The 21018-nt window shown below is 40.2% G+C and overlaps 1 protein-coding gene across 1 annotated transcript in view; it reads left to right on the forward strand.

The window, feature by feature from the left end:
- Positions 1–350: 350 nt before the first annotated feature.
- psme4b (proteasome activator subunit 4b) overlaps positions 351–21018 on the forward strand; it is a 48784-nt gene continuing 28116 nt past the window's right edge. The window contains exons 1-19 of the mRNA XM_087844739.1: positions 351–714; positions 1251–1391; positions 3413–3529; positions 5983–6027; positions 6223–6372; positions 7021–7084; positions 7545–7619; positions 7740–7862; positions 7960–8052; positions 8265–8443; positions 10020–10106; positions 11032–11218; positions 11605–11694; positions 14469–14533; positions 14714–14864; positions 16523–16621; positions 16900–16969; positions 18919–18986; positions 19495–19698. Of these exons, the coding sequence (XP_087700865.1) occupies positions 509–714; positions 1251–1391; positions 3413–3529; positions 5983–6027; positions 6223–6372; positions 7021–7084; positions 7545–7619; positions 7740–7862; positions 7960–8052; positions 8265–8443; positions 10020–10106; positions 11032–11218; positions 11605–11694; positions 14469–14533; positions 14714–14864; positions 16523–16621; positions 16900–16969; positions 18919–18986; positions 19495–19698 (2214 nt within the window). The 5' untranslated portion in view covers positions 351–508. The remainder of the gene's footprint in view (positions 715–1250; positions 1392–3412; positions 3530–5982; positions 6028–6222; positions 6373–7020; positions 7085–7544; positions 7620–7739; positions 7863–7959; positions 8053–8264; positions 8444–10019; positions 10107–11031; positions 11219–11604; positions 11695–14468; positions 14534–14713; positions 14865–16522; positions 16622–16899; positions 16970–18918; positions 18987–19494; positions 19699–21018) is intronic.

Raw genomic sequence — 21018 nt, forward strand, 5'->3', positions numbered from 1 at the left:
TTCTGGCATCTGTAGTCCAGAGTGACGATTTTCTGAATGAATCCGAGTCATTTACACAGTGTGCATGAAGGTCTTCATATATCAAAGGCCTCTGTTATTAGACTCGGTGGTGCTGAAATCAAAGCTTGACCTCAGAGTAATGCGCCCTTTCTAGCAACCGGTAGCGCCTCATTTCTCTCAAACCCCTGCCGTGCGTCACGCTCAGCGCACGTACCCTACTGCTCCCCCACCCATGTGCCCAAGGCGACCGGGCAACCATGAGGTGTGAAGTGAGAGTTGACAAAGCGCCCGGCACTGCAGGCCTGAGCGAAACCGGCCCGCTCTGCGCTCAGGGCTTAGCCCGGCTCAATTAGCGTGACATACTTTCCTCTGTGATCGCCTGCCTTCCGCCTGGCTTCTGGACACAGCGGATTATGCCCACTAACTTTGGCTGCGCACTTCCCAAGAGGCACAACAAAAAGGTTTTCTTTACCATTTTACACACAGTTTCAACAGAAAAGTGACTTGTATGACAGCGGAAATGACTGTGGGCAGGGATATGGCTGAGTTTATTCCTCAGAAGGAGATTGTGTATAATGGCTTGCTGCCTTACTCTGACCGGTTGGACCGGGAGGCCACGGAACTGTTGGCGGAGATCAAAGCGAACCTGTGCAGAGCTGTCCTCCTCAGAGAGCTGTGGCCCGGGGTCGCTTTCTGGTCCAGGAAACTTTTCTCGTAAGTATTGAAGAACGGTTGGCGTATGATTTAGACTACCCAAAGGTAACTTAACCCATAGCCAAAGATTCATAACAGTGGGCTTAACAATGGCCTGCATCTTAAAATAAAATTGTGACAGAGTTAAGGAAAGTTCATCAGATAGTACATTTGATTGTTACATTTGAAATAGACTGCAATCTGTCTGTGGTTAGAGGTGGAAAAACTTTAAAAGTGTCCTTTGCTGTATTCTTAAGTCTGGAGTTCCAGGAATATTAGTGCACAAAAGCATTTAAAGAAGCAGCTACTTGGTGTTATTGACCTGTCTGCCTTAAGAGGACATCAGGGCATAGTGTTCTGCCTTATAACTTTAATTAAAGGCCGAACCTTAATTCACTGTGTGACTTGGCATAAACTCAAGTTCAATAGATTAGGTTTAGTGTTGAGACAGTCGTACACTGTAGCTGTGTAAGCCTATTCACTGTTTCAGAATATAGGTTAAGTGTAGGAAGTAGGAAGTGATCATCCGTTCGCTCAGTGTCCTCTCTCGCCCTTAGGTTTCTGAAGCTGTACGGCCGCAGGTTCAGCAAAGATGACCACATCCTCTTCATCAAGCTGCTCTATGAGTTGGTCACGCTCCCAAACCTGGAGCCACACATGATGCAGAGCTATGCCAGGCTGCTCATTCAGCTTCTCAAGTGGGTGTGAATGCAAATGTACACGAATTTAAACGGGGATGTTGGGGTGAGGGGGTCATGGTAAATCATAAAATCCTCTCAGAAAAATAGCAAACAGAACGAGCTGGATATTGGTTCGAAATGAAACGAGTTATGATGAATTTAACTGTCGACAGACCTTTTGCCTTCATGAACACGTATTAGGAGGCAACTCATGTGTAATGGCAATTACAAATTGCATCTGAGAAAAAAGATCATTTTTCAAAACTTAAAAATTAGTTATTTATTATTTAATTCATTTATATTTAACACTTTCTTGGAAAAACCTAAAGCCTGAATTATCCATGATGCAATGCATGGGAAGACGAATTTCAGGGCCTAGATGGAAAGAAGAATAGACGCAATACTGCACAGTAAAATAAGTGATAAAACATACCAGAAATACATATATAAGTATTGCACAGCATTTTTATGGCGATGAAAGCCACCATCACGCTGAGGAGAAAGCTTAACTCCTCTGCATGATCCTCTCTTTTCCTTCCTTTTAGTAAAATGAGAACAGGAAGCCATACGATTGGTAAACATCAATGCGCCATAAGTGGCGTGACATGTTAAAGTAAAATTTTGCACTTACTTGTATGCCATTTGTAACACAGTCATTTGATGAGTCAAATCATTTGCAGAGCCTTTGTCAACAAATGGTATGAAACAAAACAAAGGATCTCTGCAAAATATCTCCTATGCTCTTATGTGTTTCCCAGATGCCAGTAAATGCCAGATCATCCTCTGAAATGTCAAGTGGAAGTTTAAAGTAGCGTAAAATATTGATACTTGGTTGGTATATTGTGTTAATATCTTACGACCATAGAGCAGAAGTTTAAATTTCCTTCCACGCACAAATGCACTCAAAGACACTCTGAAAGTAAGTACAGGGGGCAATAAAGCATGCTGGCTTAACATTTATTACTCTTTAAGCGATGCTTTTGTCTCTCAGATCAAATTTGTCACTTCTCCAGCGACAGTAGGGTTTTCTCCAAGACGGTCACATTAATCACTTCCCATTTGTCACCAGTTGTTTTCAGGATTTTCACATCCATCACAAAACAACCTCTTAATGTAGACGTCATTTGTCTGAGTGTTTTCCATTAGATGAAAAGAGAAAGATCTGGGCTAAGCGTATATGAAGTGGCAGGTTTCAAAGCTGAGAGATGAGCATCAGGTCTCAAAAGGCTGCTTTTTTTTTTCTCATCTTTTGGATTTCGCCGTCATTTTCCCGATTGTCTCTTCTTTCCTTCATTTTTCACATCTCCCAACTGAGAGTTTGTTCCATAGTTGTTAGATGAATAAGTGGGGAGGATTTAGAGGTTGTGGAAATCATGCATATTCTCAACTGCACAGACTCTCAACCTATTTCTGAGGTTCAATCCCTTAAAAACTGGGATTTTACAAAGAGCAAAGTAATACAAAAGCACAAAGAGAGCAAAGTGGAAGTTCTCAGGAGGATTAAAAAAAAAACTGCTCCTTTTTAAGCTTAGAGTTCTCATAAGGGGCACACCATTACTGTGCAATCTAAAAGCTTAACAAGGTGTTTAAAAGAAAACAACAAAAAGTAAAGTCAATGCATGGTTAGCTTGCAGAAAGCCAATTATGCCCACTGCTAGATCTTAAACATGTCTAATTTTTTTCTCAGTGGAGAGTGTTATGAACGTTGGATCATGAGTATTTTATACCAAGTGAATCTACGCCTGCAAATTACCAATGCCTGCTGCTGTCAGTCCACTTATGCATTATTGAATACAAAGAATCACAGCGTTGTGTTTGCATACATGCCAATAAGATGGCAGTCATCATGCTGAGTGCAGCCTGTGAGGCAGTGACTCATTTTCTCCACGATTACAGACTCTTTCAGACGCCCTGTGGTCTTTCACTTCAATATGACATTATTATTATTAGAGGCTTAAATATCTAATAACCTACCAGGACCCTTGTAAAAGCATTATAAATAGGCCTGACAGCTGATAACGGACTTCTTTTTCAAACAGGAAGAAAGAACTTCTATCACGGGATGACCTCCAGCTGCCGTGGCGGCCGCTCTATGATCTCTACGAGAGGGTTTTCTACTCCAAAACCGAGCACCTTGGGCTCATCTGGTTCCCTAAGTATGAAGCTTTATATTTAATTGTAGCTGTTGTGACATATGGTAAAGTGCAGTATCAAGATATGTGTTTTGAATTAAAGAAGAATGTGTACACAGTAGGAAACCTGCTTTCTTTCCTGCCAAAAATGACATGAGGAGATTGATGCTACTTTCATGTCTGTGTGTTAAATATGAAGATACTTACAACAGTAAACACAAAACCAGCAAACCGGCAAACTCAAAGGCTCAGTTTCTGAGACATGGATTATGCCTAATCCTAGAATAAATCCTTTTTTTTTTTCAAATGAGATCTTCATTGTATTTCTCCTTTAGTCTAGGACTAGGCCTAATCCATGACTGGGAAAAAGGGTGACGGAGTAGAAACAATGAGAAACAGCTTGCTGGGCTCTCTGAACCGAAGGTATCAAACTCATTTTAGGCAACTGGCTTCTTCCAGCCCAAGATTATCCCACATTGGCCAGGCTCCTAAAACCTTTTCATAACCACCTATTAAAAAAATATTTTTTCCCTTTCTAAAGAACTGCAAGTACACACTGAACAGTTTGTTGTAGTTACAAACAAAGACTACTGTAAGTTAAACCACTTGATTTAACCAGTGTAGTGTTGTAGGCAATGTGTAATTATTTATTTTTTTTGGTAGTAAGCCTACAAAAGTCAACAGACTTCGACCCTCCAGTTTTGACATTAACACTCCAGAGAACAATTCTCAAGATAAACATCCATACAGTGACAATCCTGAAATGATGTCTTCCAGTAACATCCTTGTGTGGTTGACATGAAGAAACTTTTCCTAAAGAACATAGACTGTAGCCAAGGCTTTTCACTCCATTTGCACCGGTTACTAACCAGCCACTTTGAGAGATACACATCTTCAACTGCTCTTTAACACCAATTATCTAATCAGGTAATCCAATGGCAGCAGCTCGATCTATTTAGGCATGTAGATATGACCAATACAGTCTGCTGAGGTTCAAACCAAGCATCAGAATGGGGAAGAAAGGTGATAAAAGTGACTTAGAAACTGGCATGGTTGGTGTTGCCAGATGACCTGCTCTAAGTATTTCAGAAACTGCTGATCTACTGGGATTTTCCCACAAAATCATCTCTGAGGTTTCCAGAGAAAGGTCTGAAAAAGAGAAAAAAAGACAGTGAATGGCAATTCTCTGGTTGAAAATGCATTATTGGAACCAGAGGGCAGAGGAGAATGACTCCAAAAGCAACTCAAATTCACTCATCGCAAAGAAAGTACTGCATGCACAAGAGAATCTCAGAAGGCACACTACATCAAACCAAATGAGCTATAGCAACAGAAGACCGCACCCAATGTCACTCCTCTCAGCTCAGAACAGGAAACTGAGGCTACATTTGCACAGGCTCACCAAAATTGGACAAGAGCAGATTGGGAAAATGTTGCCTAATCTGACGAGTCGCAGTTTCTGATGCAACATTCGGGTGGCATAAAAAACATGAATGCATGGATCCATTCTGCCCTGTGTCATATAGAGAGCAGAATGGTGATATAATGCTGTGGAGGATGTTTTCTTGGGCCCCTTAGTACCGACTGGGGATCGATGAGACACCACAGCCTGTTTGAGTATTGTTGCTGACCATGTTCTTCCCTTTGCGACCATAGTGTCACAAAGAGACAGCCCATCTTGGCTGCTTCCAGCAGGACAACATGCCATATCACAAAGCTCAAATCCTCTTAAACTGGCTTCTTGAACGTGACAGTGAGATCATTGTACTCAAATGGCCTCCACAGTCCCTGAACTCAATCCAATAGAGCACCTTTGGGATGTGGAGCAAGAGATTCACATCACGGATGTGCAGTCGACAAATCCGCAGCGGCTGTGTGATTCTATCATGTTAATATGGACCAAAATCTCTGAACAATGTTTCCAGCACCTTGTTAAATCTTTACCACAAAGAATTAAATGTCTCAGGAGTGGATATTGCATTCCATTAAAAAGCAGTATCACTCCTTATAATTCACCCAGTGGCCGCACTGGAAACTTACAGCTGTGCAAATCTGTGTAATCACCATCAAAGGTCTTCCTGCTTTACTGTTTTAAATATTTTATATTTAGATTTGGGTTCTGTTTTATGGCTTTGAAAAAGTACTGACTTGTAATCAGACCGCACTATGACCACACCCATCACCAAAGCGAGGCTTTGTTCGGATGTTATGTACATACCTGTTGTGTTTTGTTACCGTGTATTGCGATGCTGTTGCGATGCTGTTGTGTGTGTGACATAATCTGTTGCCAGACACACACAGTCACACACAAACTCATAAAGAGAAAACAATACCAGCCTTGCAGTCGCAGCTGGTACAAATCTGAGTTGTGGTCTGAATGTTGAAGGTTTGTTTATTCCTGATGAGGACATGTGGCTCTCACAGCATAGCTAAGACACACGCACACACTCACACCTCCTCTCTGTGCTTATTTGCAGCAACGTGGACCACATTTTGAAAGCTTTGATCAAAAGCTGCAGACTGTAAGTCTCATCCTCTGTGATCATATAATTTGGGCAGCAGATAATGTGCTGCTTTGATCTTCAGTTGAGCTATGTACTGTAGATCATTGTGTGTATTTGCACCTGTAGCCATCTTTGCTTGTCTGCATCTATTTGTGCTCACGTCTATCTTTGCTATATGTGTGTTTCTGCGTATCTTTTAATGATTTTTCATAGGTATTTCCCTGCATCATCCACCAAAGAGATGCTGGATGAGTGGCGCCCCCTGCTGTGTGTGTTTGATGTGGTCATGCAGAAGGCCATCAGCAACATGGAGCTGTTCCTGCCTACCATCATGCCCCCGGAGGAACACAGCCAGGGCTTCCAGTAAGTGGGCCAACTTGAATGGCTCTGGTTTGAAACAGTGTTATCCTCCAAGTACAGCTTGTCAGAGCCAGAGCTGACACAAAGGGTACACAAAGAGGTACAATATGTTTAACTTGTTAGTAAATCTCAGCATTTAAGGGATTTGGCTTTTTCTTGTAATGTTCAAAATGCATAGCCACTTTTTCAGGCTTTGTAAGCATTTACACCTTTGCTCCTGGGAGCTTTAATGAATAGTGTTCCTCTTGCATCAGCAGTGCTTCCTTGCTCTCTTTGTTTTGCTAATATTTTGCTTTTTTTGGAAAATCTTTGCCCCTCTTTCTCTGCACTCTTCACGGCCAAGTTCCAGCTACCAAGCCTCTTCAAAGCCTTCAGTGCATTCTTTAGTTCATTTACTCCTTTGCAAACTATTTGTCTGGATTTATTCTTGGATTCATAAGTACTTTCAGCACAGTTTCCACAATACATCATCTTTAATACTCTATTTTTCCACTTCAGTTTTTTTTTCCTTTCTCATCCAGAATATACAGGGGAGGGAATGAGATCATATTTTGGGGAACTTGAGATTGATGAGGGGGATAAAGCCTCAGGTGTGTGTGTCATTGGGTGTGAATGTAATGGTCTGTTTTCTGCATGTCTGTGTGTTTTCAGGTTGTGGTTTGATGAATTAATGAATCTTTGGATGTCATTGCAAAATCAGCCAAGCTGGGAAGGGGTAAGACACACACACTCTGAAATCATTTGACACTTAGTTTTAAAAACTGTTCACTGGCATGAAAGTAGAATTCTTTAAGCCACAGCAAAGTCAAAATTAATGAAAATTCCACCTCTCAAAATTCTTCTCAAATCTGTCACACCAAGCAGCAGATTTTTTAAAAGTTTTAATTTATTGTGTGATGGATCATGCAGCTTTCCATTTTTCTAAAAGTGAAGAGTAATTCCAAATGACACAGATTTCTACATTTCCCGATGGCGATGATTGAAATGTTGTTAAAGGATTGTCAGTTTCCACTCAGCGCAGATAAGATTTTCCACTTTGGTTTCCATTCAGTGGCCTGGCTTTGCACATTTCCTCCTCTCTTCTTCAGCATCTCGTCTCCTTTTTTCCCATTTTTTTTTGATGACACACTTCCCTTTGTCCTCACAGTGAATGTTTGCCTAATGTTCTCTTACAGCACTTGGTGAACCTGTTTGCTCGCCTTGCCAATGATAACATAGGCTACGTGGACTGGACCCCTTATATTCCCACAGTGAGTCATTAGCAGAATTATGTTTGCATACAAGTGTTCCCGTAAATGTGGTTTACTGGGAACTCATGGGCTGTGTGAGAGCAGTGAAACTATTGTTTGTATATGTGCATGTCTGGATAGATCTTCACCAGGATCCTACGAAGTCTGAACCTTCCAGTTGGGGTCAGTCAGATGGTGTCACCTCGGTATCTTACCAACTCCTATGACATTGGATACATAGTGTTGTGGGTGACAGCACTTCTGGTATGCAGTCTTTAGATTTTTCTGGCGAAATGTGTAAGAAAAAAACATTTACATTTCATTGCAGCTGATTCTTCTGCTCTTTTATATACCCCTGCAGGGTGGACCAGGAAACCCTGCACAGAAAGAGCTGACCTGCCTCTTCAACAGCATCGCGTCCTTCTACCATCCATCCAATCACGGTCGCTGGCAGGTAAGCCTCTTCCTCTCACTCGCATGCAAACATGCACACACTATGTGAAACTCCATCTTCGGTTCCTCATTTGATTTATCGCCTGTCATTCAGGACTTGGCTGGCTCTCCTTACGCAGCAGATTAATAACAGAAGGAAATCTCAGATCTGCTCACAGCAGACTGCGAATGTGGCTCTGGGTGATAATTCTTATGTCTAATGTGTGTCTGCAGTCTCGACTGATGAGGCTGCTTCAGCGTCTTCCAGCGAGCGTTGTGCGCCGTGTGCACCGGGAACGTCACGCTTCCCCTTGCTGGATCACACTGGTCCCTGAGCATCAACAGTTAACAGATGCGGATCTGCAGGAGTTCACCCGCAGCCTCACTGGAGCCTCCCTTCTGGCTATGTTCAGGTACTGCACTCTGATGGCTGTTAGCCCAAATGAAGGCTTTAAATAGGAGCTATTGTTATCACTAGCGTTGTTTTATCAACTATTCAAAATGACCCCTATTTTCTTATACTGGAGCTTGGTTCCGCCCCTCAGTTCATCCACTGTCTGAAACAAGCTGTTTCGGCTTAAATGCCTTCTTCTGATTGGCTGCCCCTTACAACCAAAAGAACAGCAAGTAGGTGGGGCTTCAAAGAGAGACAAGAACTGAAAAAAGCTGTATCAAAGTGGATGTTTAGACTAGTCTGAAGTCCAAGCCACTGGCTTCCAGGGACTACATGTGCTTACCTCAGTTTTTGAAACTTTGGCTATGTTAAATAGGAACATCTGTAATGATGTAGAAATGACAGAAAAAAAGGAAAAGTGTAATGTGTCCACTTTAAACTGCTTTTCTACACAGTTCACTTGTGATACATACATACGTGCATGCATAGGGCTACAGTACAGATGTAAATACAGGCATACTCATACACACACTCACATGCTGTTCCTAATTTTGACTTGACTTGATAAGCTTATATAGTGACTTCTCCATAGATCTGGACATTTTTCTCCTAACAGCTGGATCACTGCACTAACAAAATATTAACTCCCCATCATTAAGCAAGCAAGAAAATAATCAAGCTGTGCTAATTGCTATGAACATGAAAAACAGCAAAACAACACGAGCGGCTTTTAAAGCCAAGCCTACGAAAAAAGCACCAAACAAATAGTACAACAGGAAATTATGAGCAGAAAAAGTCAAAACAGCGGAAACAAAAAAATGACCGTTAATGAAAAGCCCCCCCACAAAGAATAAATAGTGATTATATTAGATGTTAGGTAGAGCCACTCTGTAAAAATAGTTTGTAACATGACATTTAAAACAAAGAAAGTACAAGCGACCCTGTGTGGGAAGTCCGATAGAAATGATATCCACTCATGCAGAAATAGTTACCATAGGTGTCATTGTGGGTGTTGGTGTGAGCAGTCTGTTGCATAGTTTGAGCCAATTAACGGTCTTGCTCACCGGAGTTTAATGACGAGAATTTCTCCCGACTTTCTTTTATTTTTTGAGCCAAAATTCAGGTTCACAAATAGATTTGGTTCCATCTTCCAACTATCCTTTTTATCTCGACGATAACACTGCTTTTGTTTCAAGTATCACAGCTACCGAAAGTCTCCAGCTAATATGAAGATCGGCAGGTCAGCCTTTGGATCCCTAAAACCTCCAAACAGCAAGGTTAAAACTGGCTTAAGACAAAAGGTGTTACATATACATGAGTCATACTGTGTTTGCTTTGGTGTCTCAAGTCATCATATCAATGTTCCCTGGGTTGTAACTATGTAAACAGCTGACAAACACACCATCTGAATAATTGCCTGCCAGTTATCTAACTGCTGTGTCTCGCTAATGAGTTCAGTCGCTTCGCCTCCTCGGCCTCTGCCTAATCTGGACAAAGACAGGTCATCTGTGATTAGCTGTCTACGTGTGTCGTCGTTGTTGTCGCTGCATTGCATGTGCACGACTGTTCATCTGCCCTCTCCTGGTGATTTGCAGTAAAACTGACAGTACAGATGCAGCGTACGCTCTTCAGAACCTGGCTCTCCTCACACCAGAGCTTGTCATACCACCTGTTCTTGAGAAGTAAGTATATGGATATCAGCCATCAAGCCTTTTGATGTACTGTCAAAAACATGCTGGTGTAACATCATTAATATTAATGATTTTTTTTGCTGCTTTTTATCATTCTTTGCCTTACTTTGAAGTGCTGTCTAAGTTTTAGTGAATATAAAAAGAAAGCATAATGTTGGGGAAAAAAATTATTTACATAGGAAACTGTTTGCCGTTATATTTGTTTTGATTTGGGAAATTAAGCAGTATTGTTAGTATTAGTTATAAGTACTGCTTGCTTGATGTATGCCTTTGGATGGACAGTATTAAAGTGTTTGCCTTGATAATGTACAAAATCTTAAATCTGGATCATTATTCAATATTTAGATAGAAGTATCTTTTTATGGGATTTCCTAATTGATGTGCGCAAAACTGTTGACCTACCCCTTAATTTTAGATATTTTGTTGAGTGGTGTTGAGCAGTCATTCTTCAGGCCTTCTGAAGGTCTTTTACACATGCTTTTTCACCCCTTTTTCAGTCCTATTGTAACAATTTTTCAGTGGAATATTTTGTTTTTTAAAATTTTTTCCAATTTCTTTGGTTGATTTTTCAAAACATGATAAAAAGTAACAACAGAAATAAATTTGCACCAAAAATGTATTTGCAAAGTGCTGGTAGATGAATACGGCATATCCTAGTGTGGTGTGAAATAAGGGGAAAAAATCCAGCAACGGAGCTGATCCATTGACTAATGGTCTCAATGGAAGGGTGGAGATATATCTATCTCATATTTCATATTTTTTTACTGATGTCCATTAACATGCTCTGTCACTTTACACAAAAATCAAAATTAATAATAATGAATGTACACTTTTATTTAGAAAATCAACATGCACTGTCCCTCTTATCCAAACTCTTTTTGTCTTATTTATCATCCTTGTGTCTCACGTACAACAGAACCTATGCAGCAATGGAGACCCTGACTGAGCCGCACACCCTCACTGCCACCCTCAGCTGCATGATTGGGATGGCTCGCAGTCTTGTTTCCCCTAACAACCATTACCCAGAGGGCCGTGTGCACGTGCTCCCACTGCTTATGGGCTCTCTGCCAGGGGTGGACCCCAATGACTTTAGCAAGTGTATGGTGAGTAATTGATGCGTTGATGAGGAATAAAGAAGAATTGTTAGACAAGTAGACAATGCAGCTCTCACTGATTAAATTCCCATTTTCTGTTGCATATTCAGGTCTTTCCAATTAATAATTCCTGAAAGTGGAATGAATAGCTCGGTTTGAAGAACTTTGCAATTAATGCGGTTCAGTCTTCAGTTTCTGCTTGAATTGTAAAATGGATTGGTTCCCTCTTCTAGTGTGCTGATTTTCTTCAGACTGTATTAATCCATCACACCAGAATATATTAGTGCGTTTGAAAAAGTTATTGCAGCGACATCTGGTGAGGTATTTAACATGCAGCGTGATCATGTCAGATGATGTAAATTGATAAGTTGCACCTGCTGTGTCTCTCTGTCCAGATAACGTTCCAGTTCATCACCACCTTCACCACTCTGGTGCCTTTAGTGGATTGTTCGTCTGCTCCCTCCCAGCGCAATGATCTCACAGAGGTATGCACATGATACATATTAACAAAGATTAACTAAACATAATGGAGAGTCTAAAATCACATATTGATGAGCCAAAAGTTTTTGTAACTCGGGGCTATCTTGTGCTTTTGGCATTTACTCTTAAAACTCTGGGATAAATTGGCATCCACCACAGCACTTAAACCGCCTACAATTAGAAGTTAAACCTTTGGGATTTTAACAAAATGAGACAACAATTATTTTGTAAGAGAAGAAGTAAAAGAAGAAGAAAAAACTTTCCCTTTCTACACTGAATTACAATATTTGGAGGATCCATATGACATATGTTTGTCGGTATGTTTCTGTTGTTTTTTTTCTGTTGCAACATTGTAGCTTGATTTTGTCCAAAAGCAAAAATAATCTACTGTTATTTTGCAAATACCTAAACCATGGGTTTGAGTATTATGTCCATGCCGTGATATTAAACATTCCATTACACTACTTAGCATAAAATTAGAAATACTGAATAAGTCAAGAGATACTCCCCAAACTCATCTTTAGGTACACCTCACTACTACTGGATTAGAACGACTTTTACCTCCAGAACCACCTTTGGTCTTCATGCCATGGCCATGGCATATTACAGCAGAAATCGAGACTCATCAGTCCAATTTTAGTGACCCTATTCCTGGTTGTATCCTCGCTTGAAAGTTCACAGCTGACCAGAGTAGGACCTACTCTTCTGGTCCTCTGCTGCTGCAGCTCATTTACTTCACAGTTCGACATGCATTCAGAGATGCTTTTCTGAATATCTTGGCTTTAAGAGCAGTCTTTAAAGTTACTTTTCCCTACCTGTCTGCTCAAAATAGTGTGGCTATTTTCCTCGGACCTCTGGTATCAATAAGGTATTTTCACCCAGAGAACTGATGATCACTGATTATTATATTTTTTGGACCATTTTCTCTAAACCCTTGCTTGGGAAAATCCTAGTAGAGTAGCAATTTCTCAAAATACTCAGAGCAGTCTGTCTTGCACCAACAGCCATGTCACCTTTTCTTAGGTTTTGTAATGTTGATTGTCATTTATGCTTAGAAATATCTACTTATATATGCTTAGAGTTTTATAATTAGTTTTAGATTGGTAGAGGTGTATAATCGATTGTGTAGTGATAGGATGTGTGATCCTTAATAGTCTGCAAAGGCTTTGTGCGCATTCCAGAGTGTTCTGGCATCCACACCCACACTCTGGGAGCATGGGAGAGGTCGTACCTTCTCTTATTGTTTTATGGTAGGATAAACGTGGCTATATCTGTTTTAGGCTAAGTGCCTTTTTTTGTTTAGATGGACTGCTGGACTTCCAGACCAGCAGGTTTAGGGAAGTCTTTATGGGGTCACACTCTGACGACACACACACACACACACACACACGTATACCTATGTAAGATGTTATATGTTAATGACCCTATGCATATTCATGTTACCACAATAAAAGGAGTGCTATGGGGAACCTGGCTGAGAGTCTGACGGAGGTCAAGTGGTGGAACGACACTTGGCTCCAGGCAGGTCTCCCTCATGCATGAGTAACACGAAGAACTTTGCCTACTTGGTGTTCAATGCGTTTGCTGTGTTTTTAAATTGTCTCGTTCCAGCGGTGGGCCTGTGCTAGACAGACCCAACACCTTTCTTCCCCATTCTGATGCTCAGCTTGAACTTCCGCCGGTCATGTTGGTCATATCTACAAGCCTAAATATACTGAGTTGTAGCCATGTGATTGGCTAATAACTAGATAACTGCATTAATGAGCAAATTAACTGGTGAGCTGTGAGTTTGCGCCATTATTAGACCGGTTTACTGCGGTGCGCTAAGGAGTCAGCCCATTGTTTAAATTGCGTATTAGCCAGAGCATACGTTTGGATGCTTCACCATCATTGCACGGCAATTATGAAATAAATGTTTACCTTATGAATAATATTAAAAACAAACAAGATTTTTTATATTTAAAGCAACAGAGTAATCATAATTAATAAAGTCATAATTAATAGCTGCTTAATGCCAGAAGGTGACACTGATACTATAAAAGTGAAATATACTCTTCTTGTGCTACTCATAATAACTGAAGAAAAAGAAGCACTCACTTTATTCACACTATTTACAGTCCCTTTTCCTTTTTACATCTATTGTACAGTGGGTGTCAGCCTGTGTTATAAGACACAATATTGCCACCTACATACAATACTGAGGCGTTAATTAGTTACTAGCGCTGGATATTTTGCAAAACTCTAGCATCGTATTAATATAACATTAATATAACAAATAACATCATTTCAATTGAGCGAATAATAACTATTATTATGATTAGCATTGTAATATCCCTCATTTGAATAATAGTAACCTTAAATGCTTAATTTACATTTGTTGAAATATACTTATTTGCTACCTCAATGACAGTTTGATGAAAGCACTGAAATAATTTTCATATTTCATGCACCAAATGTGCAAATGGTTGCATGGCATAAAACTGGCAATAGGGGAAATCACTTGCTAGGTCAACAGCATCAACACAATCTGCCTGCCAGAACCTTTAAAGGTCACTAATTGCAATATAGCGTGATGTTTTTAAACTTTACAGAAATCAAAGCGTAAAAACTGAGATGTGGATTTTCCTGGTAACCAGCTGCTTAGTTAACCCTCCTCTTTCTGTGTCAGAGTTACTCTTCAAAAGCTTTCTTCGGAGACAAGCACACCTACAAAGAAATAAAATAACGCACTGTAGTATTCCACAAATACTAATCATCTCTTCCTTTCTTCCTTTCACAGATTGAAAAGGATCTGTGTTTCGCTTCGGCTGAGTTTGAAGACTTTGTTCTGCAGTTCCTGGACAGGTAGAGATACATTAACAAGTCTGTCATTTAGTAAAGCTTTGTTGTCAGTGTCTGAATGCGAATGCGTCTCTCTGTTTGAAATGCACCAGTTTTTTTTTTCCTCCATGGCGCTGTTGACATTTTCATTACTGCGGAGTGTTTTAAGTGTGTGCTTGTGTATTTGTGTGTGTCTTTGTGCAGGTGCTTTGCTCTGATAGACAGCAGTACCCTGGAACAGACACGAGATGAGATGGAGACGGATACTCAGACTCATTTGGAAAGCCTGGTGGAGTTGGGCCTTTCCTCCACTGTGAGCACAATCTTAACACAGTGCTCGCTGGAGATATACAAGGTAGTGCATTAATACGCACCAACACTTTCAAAGCTTTCACTCTCTCTTTAATTAAGTTTATTAATTCAGTCCCCGCAGTACTCTGACCTTACCCAAACAATTCTTTATCACCTCCTAATTTCGACTGCTGACCTTAACATGGCACGTATTTCCATAGCTATGCAAATTATATCCAGCTATATTTAGCAATGAAGCCACATCACACAGTTCAGCGAGTGAAAATTTAGTGGCTTGGCTTGTAATTTTCTGTTTCGAAATTCAGAGAAAACAGAACTTATTGTATTTGGCCCTAAAACCAGATTTACTCAGGATGACATTACCTTGGCCTCCTCTACTGCTATGCAAAAGCTTGGAGTCATATTTTAACTAGCATATATGGTTCGCAAAAAAAAAAAAAATTGGCTTTTGAGTGCCTTCTCTTATCTGTGCATTATTGTCAGAGATTGACGCATACAGTCTCTAAGTGCTGCTGGAAAACTAGTCCATGTATCTAATACATCAAGGCTTGACTATTATAATTCCTTATTATCAGGCTTTTCTAAAAGCTTTTTGAAAAGCCTCCCACTGATACAAAATGTAGCAGCATGGAGAGTACTGACAGACAATGGAAAGAGATGATCATATTTCTTCAATATCAGCTTCTTTTCACTGATTTCCTGTAAATTCCTGACGCATTCCCATCTCAGGACGTCAAATGAAGCCATTTTCAGATGCCACCTGCGTCTCACCATTACGCACAAGGTGACTTTTTGCATCGGTGCCTTAATGCATTGCCCCCGAGAGACGTTAACAGTCCTTTCTCAAAGACCTCGAAAGAGGGATGGCGGTGGGGCATAAGCCACAGGTTTATTAGCCAGGAGACCATTGTCTGCAGCTTGTTTGCACCTTTGTGTCACTTTAATCCCACTTGTTTCCACTTGCTTTTAACTTTCACTCACTGGTGAGGTTTAGATAACACTTCTTCACTACAGCAAACCTACCCACTGAAAAACATGAGTAACAGCCTCCATCTCTCTAATGCCATAACCTTGTGTCACCACAAGGACACCTTGTGTGTAACTGAGACACACCACCACAACTCCCCTGAGAGCAGGTTGAAAATCCAGGATTTAGTTTATATCCTTCCCCTCACATACAAAACCCACAGAGTGACCAAGCTCTGCTGTATTTAAAAGACCTCATAGTGCCGTGTTATCCCAGTAGAGCATTTCATTGTCAGACTGCAGGCTTACTTGTGATTCCTAGTTTCGAGGTCTCCTCTCTCCCGTGGTACCAGATCCTTATTTGGACTGATGAGGCAGACTTTTATAATTATACTTAATAGCTGGGGCTTGATCATGTGACCCTGATCCATCCCTTAATTACAATATAAGTGCAGACAGAGAATTGGATGTCTCAACAATGTTGGCAGAAGGCTGCCGCTCTATGAGCCTGATTCTGTCAGAGGTCACTTCCACTGTTGCCAAGTGCTTGCTCAAAGGGGATGAATGGAGTTTCTATATTGTTTTAGTCTCTACTTTACCATATAAAGTGTCTCATTTGATGGTTATTAATTGAGAAATGATGTTTATTTCTAATATTTGTCCCTAAATAAATAAATGAAAATAGCAGTAATAAAGTACATCACTCGATCTTTTTAAATCCTTCCTCTGTGTTAGGTTGCATTGCAGAAAGTGTTTAACTTTGCCACCTCAAACATCTTCGAGACATGCGTGTCAGGCAGGATGGTGGCTGACATGTGCAGAGCTGCAGCAAAGGTACGTATATGTTTAGCTCTTCTTCTCAATTTCCATTTTATACAATATGTGTATTTCATTCAAGATAATTAAAGAATGTCAAACAAAGATTTCATGTGCTTAAGATGTTGTAAAATGCAGTTTTTCTACATGCATATTTACTATGTTATGGCCTCATTTTGATGGTTTACTGTTTGTGATCTTATGCATGTATTAGTGTTTGTGCTTGGGCATCTAAATGTATGTGTGCATATCTATGTGTGTACTTTCTGGATGTGCACATGTGTGTCTGTTTGCAGTGTCATCCTTCCGAGTCTCTCCGACTGTTTGTCCCTCACTGCTGCAGCATCATCTCCCACATTACTGACAGTCAGTATAACTGTGCAACAGTTCAGTGTGTGTGTGTAGTAATGTAACTCTGTTTGCATTAAGGCTGTTCCAATCAGCGTTAAACTAGTTAATTCAGAATTCATTCAGTGATAAATGAAACCTGCAGTTTGCAAAGTAAATAAAAATCTTCATTCTTTAATTTGCAGAACACTGTTAGTTCATTTATGATTTCAAAGCAATTAGGAGGTATTATAAGACATCGTATGAAGTCATAAGAGAATTTAAAGTGAAATTGTAAAAAGCAAGTGTTTTTCTCTAACAGTAGTATTCTTTAGCAACTGGTGGTGTCTAAGTGGGACAAATTTAAGGGAAATTAGAAAGAAATTAGAAACTGCGTGAATTAACTTTGAGACTTGGCTCATGTATGTTGGCAGCCCAGTTGTATGCAAAAGCTTGGGCAGTCCTGGAAAAAGTATGTTGGCCAAAATTTCACATAATGAGGTCAGTGTATGTATAAGTAATCCCTGTGAGTCAAAAGCTCAGACTTCAGACTGCTCTAAATGCTTGGTTTCAGACAGTGGATGAACTCAGAAGTGGCGCCAAGGCCCAGCATAAGATAGACAAGGAGGGGAATTTGATGCGAATCATGCAAAATCACTTTAGTGGACTCTGGGAAATAAATGAAGATAGAAGTTTGACTTGTGCCCACTTCTTTAAATGCTAATTGGTTGTTAGTTGACAGCTTTCATTTCATGAACTTAAAATGAGAAAATGTTAATGGTATGTGTGACATGTGCAGTTTGGAGGGAAAGTTTCCTTGTGATATACATCGGAACAGCTGTTTTACTTGAAAGTTTTATTGGTCTTCTGGCTCCTGTCTCCACGTTCATAGTTACCTTAACCTGCAACTTGAAGACATTTCAGTTCGCATATAAAGCCTGACACTCCTTTACAAGGGCCAGTTTGCATAATTTTCCATGCCTGTGGGGTGTTACAACATGAGATTGTAGATTTAGTGATGGCAGTAGTCTAATAAATTTGTTAAGTAGTGCATACATCGGAGAAGCCAAACAACCACTCTACAGATGCGTAACATAGGAGCCACTTCAACAATATAAGACTCAGGTATGCACATTAAAGGAGAAAGGAGACTCTTTTCGCGGATGCTAAAGTTCCATTTTATAAGGAGAAGTAGGCATGTATGTTCCCTGTGAACGGCTGTTATTGAATAGAAGTTTGAGACCAGCTATCAGCTTGCCCAGGTGATGAAACCCTCATTCAAATTCTGATTTGTTTCACCTCAACATCTTGCATGATGGCATGGTGGGGCAGTGCCTCACAAAGGATTGACACCTTGGCTGCAGTGATGGTACTGAGCCTTAATGACTCACATGTTGTACCCTGATGACAGGGTGGCTCAGTTGACTATCACCATCACCTCCAAGGGGGCACCAATAATCTGAAGAAGTATATTCATTAACTTAAATTAAATGTAATAAAGTGTAACATAACATGTTAGAGATGGCTTTGACTGGCTATCATTGACAACAAAGTGTGTTATTTACTTGTTTTTACTCACATGCCCACTTTTGCATAAAACTGGCTTGTGTTTTTTACATTTTGTGTGAAATACGTCAAAATTAGACCAACGTTTTAACAAGACTTGACATACTATGCCAAAGTAAGCAGCACTTTAAGTTGAGTTCTAAATTTTGTACCATAAGATCCTCAAAGTGGTGAAAATAATATTTTTGTCAAGCAGATTAATAGAAAAAACTATACTTGTGATTATTAATTAACATTAGTTAGTTAAGTTAGTTAAAACAGCTTTAGATGCATTTATACAGGTAAACTAATAGGCTGCCAGCTATGCAGCTAACATGGCTAAACAAGTGAATTTTGATCCCAAAATTTGACAGTAGGAGCTTGATCTGTCTGGGGAGCAGTGAAGTACATAATTCAGCTTGTTTATGTGTGTGTGTCTGTAGGTGAGGAGCTGCAGAGTGAAGATGAGCTGGATAAGGAGCTGCTGTGGAATCTCCAGCTGCTCTCTGAGGTGAGAGAAGGACACACACACTCCTAAAAACGTAATGCGTGTGACTGATTATAACAATACAAGGCTTTATTGTGACTCTAGAAATGGCTGTTTGCTTTAAGAGAAGTTAATTTTCTTCACCACTGCTTGAGTGATTTGCACACTGGGGATGCCTCGGTGGAAAACACTGACAACGTACGAAACCGGCTGGTGTGTTTATCTGTTTTTAAATTTAAAAGGCTATAGTTGTGACATTGTGAGACCAAAAAAAAAGAAAAAAAAGAAATACAGCCAAAAGACTTTTTTTGCATCATACACCCTGCACAGTCATAAATTGCAAAGAGCTTTATTGGTAACCAGAAAATATTGATACTCTTTCAGGTTTGTTTTATTGCCCCTGGGAGCTTACCGTGAGTGGGAGCGCGCCAGACGCTACGATTTACTGGAGAACCTTAATATTTAAGACACAACTCTCCAGTGAATTGCCTGTGTGTTCATGTACTCCTGTGTGCGTGTGTTCTCTCATTAGGTAACCCGTGTGGATGGCAAACAGATGTTAAAATATCAAGGCGACCTGGAGCGGATCTTGCGTGTGTGTGTGCGTCTGCGCTGCAAACGGGCGTACACACTCGCCTGCAGTCTTCTGGAGCACACACTCCGATCGTTTTCCCTCATCTATCCCACTGAGTACCGCAGCACCTCTGGCAGCTTTGACACTGACCTCCCTATTTGGGTAAACACACACGCACGCACACACACAATATGGCACAAAGAGATAGGAAAGAAAACATCGGCCGCCATTATTTAATCCTATAAAGTGATGCTGAAGTTAAAGTCAGCTCCTTGCCTCTAGTTCCACATGCTGTATGGTTATTGTTGAAATAATATAATATTAAATCTGTCGCTGGAAAACTTTGCCACTAGTTGGACTTTTCCAATTCTAATATAACAATCTGAAAGCCTTCATTAAATTTAAAGTAAATACACCGCTGGATTATATTACTGACTAATGCTGCTCCCTCTTCAGTCAGACAGCCGCTCACAGGTAGACATACGAGTGGTGGAGGGGTTGAAACATCAGCCAAAAACCTAAAAAGCCAGAGAAATAGATGGGAGATTTTGCAGCATAAATAGACCACTAAATTGGGAAAGTATGTGACGTGAGGCGTGTATGATGTGAGCAGAGTGAGCCATTTTACCTGCCTATGCAGTTCCGTGACTCTAATTGCTTAGTTTCACCTTATGCCATATTCACTAACAACCGCGCAGGCGAACTGGCTGTTTTCACAAACATTAAAGTATTTAGTGAGTCACAGGAAATTATTAAATCTTCTAGGAAATGTAAAAGGCCGCAAGCTGAACCATTACAGCTGCTCTGTATTGTCCTTTAATTTATAATGCTATCTTACAGGTTTAATTATTGCAGTGCAATTTCCTTTTGCATTTATAAAGCCTAGTTCACATTTAAATTAAATGGCTACACTTCTGGGCCATATTCTGGCCAATACTGCCCGTACTCTGGAATGAAAAATAACCACATCTGTGTTGTTCAAGGAAATTAAAAAAATAGTTTCCCAAAGCCGGAAGCCACGAAAGCAAGAAATCCAAGGGGAACGCGTAATTTTTCTTTCCCCAATAACTTCTAATATTTGTTTTATTGTGCAGTATTGAAATGTTACCTATTTATTTATAAAACAAATCCCTCAATACCAACATTTTGTGATTGAAAAATCCACAGTGGATGAGCCACATACCTCTCACGGATAGATCTATATATTTTTAGAAAGGACTAAACAAAGAAAAAACAGTTCTTCATGAAATAGGAAGCTGTGGTTTTGTAAAGGTCAATGCAATTTTATGCAATTTTTTGCTCAACCCCTCAAATTAAAGCTCAGTGCCACAGTGGATCATGTGCATCCATCTCACCCTGTCCCTAGCAGCTTCCTCTGTAACACCAACCCTAAATCCATAAACGAACTGTAATTTGAATATGTTTTGTTAGAAAACTAAAAATAATAAAATAACAGTGTCCAAAAATGTGAAAAAGTGGAAT

Source organism: Neolamprologus brichardi, chromosome 8 (genome assembly GCF_056152115.1).
Source record: "Neolamprologus brichardi isolate AB-2024 chromosome 8, ASM5615211v1, whole genome shotgun sequence".
Classification (NCBI taxonomy): Eukaryota; Metazoa; Chordata; class Actinopteri; order Cichliformes; family Cichlidae; genus Neolamprologus; species Neolamprologus brichardi.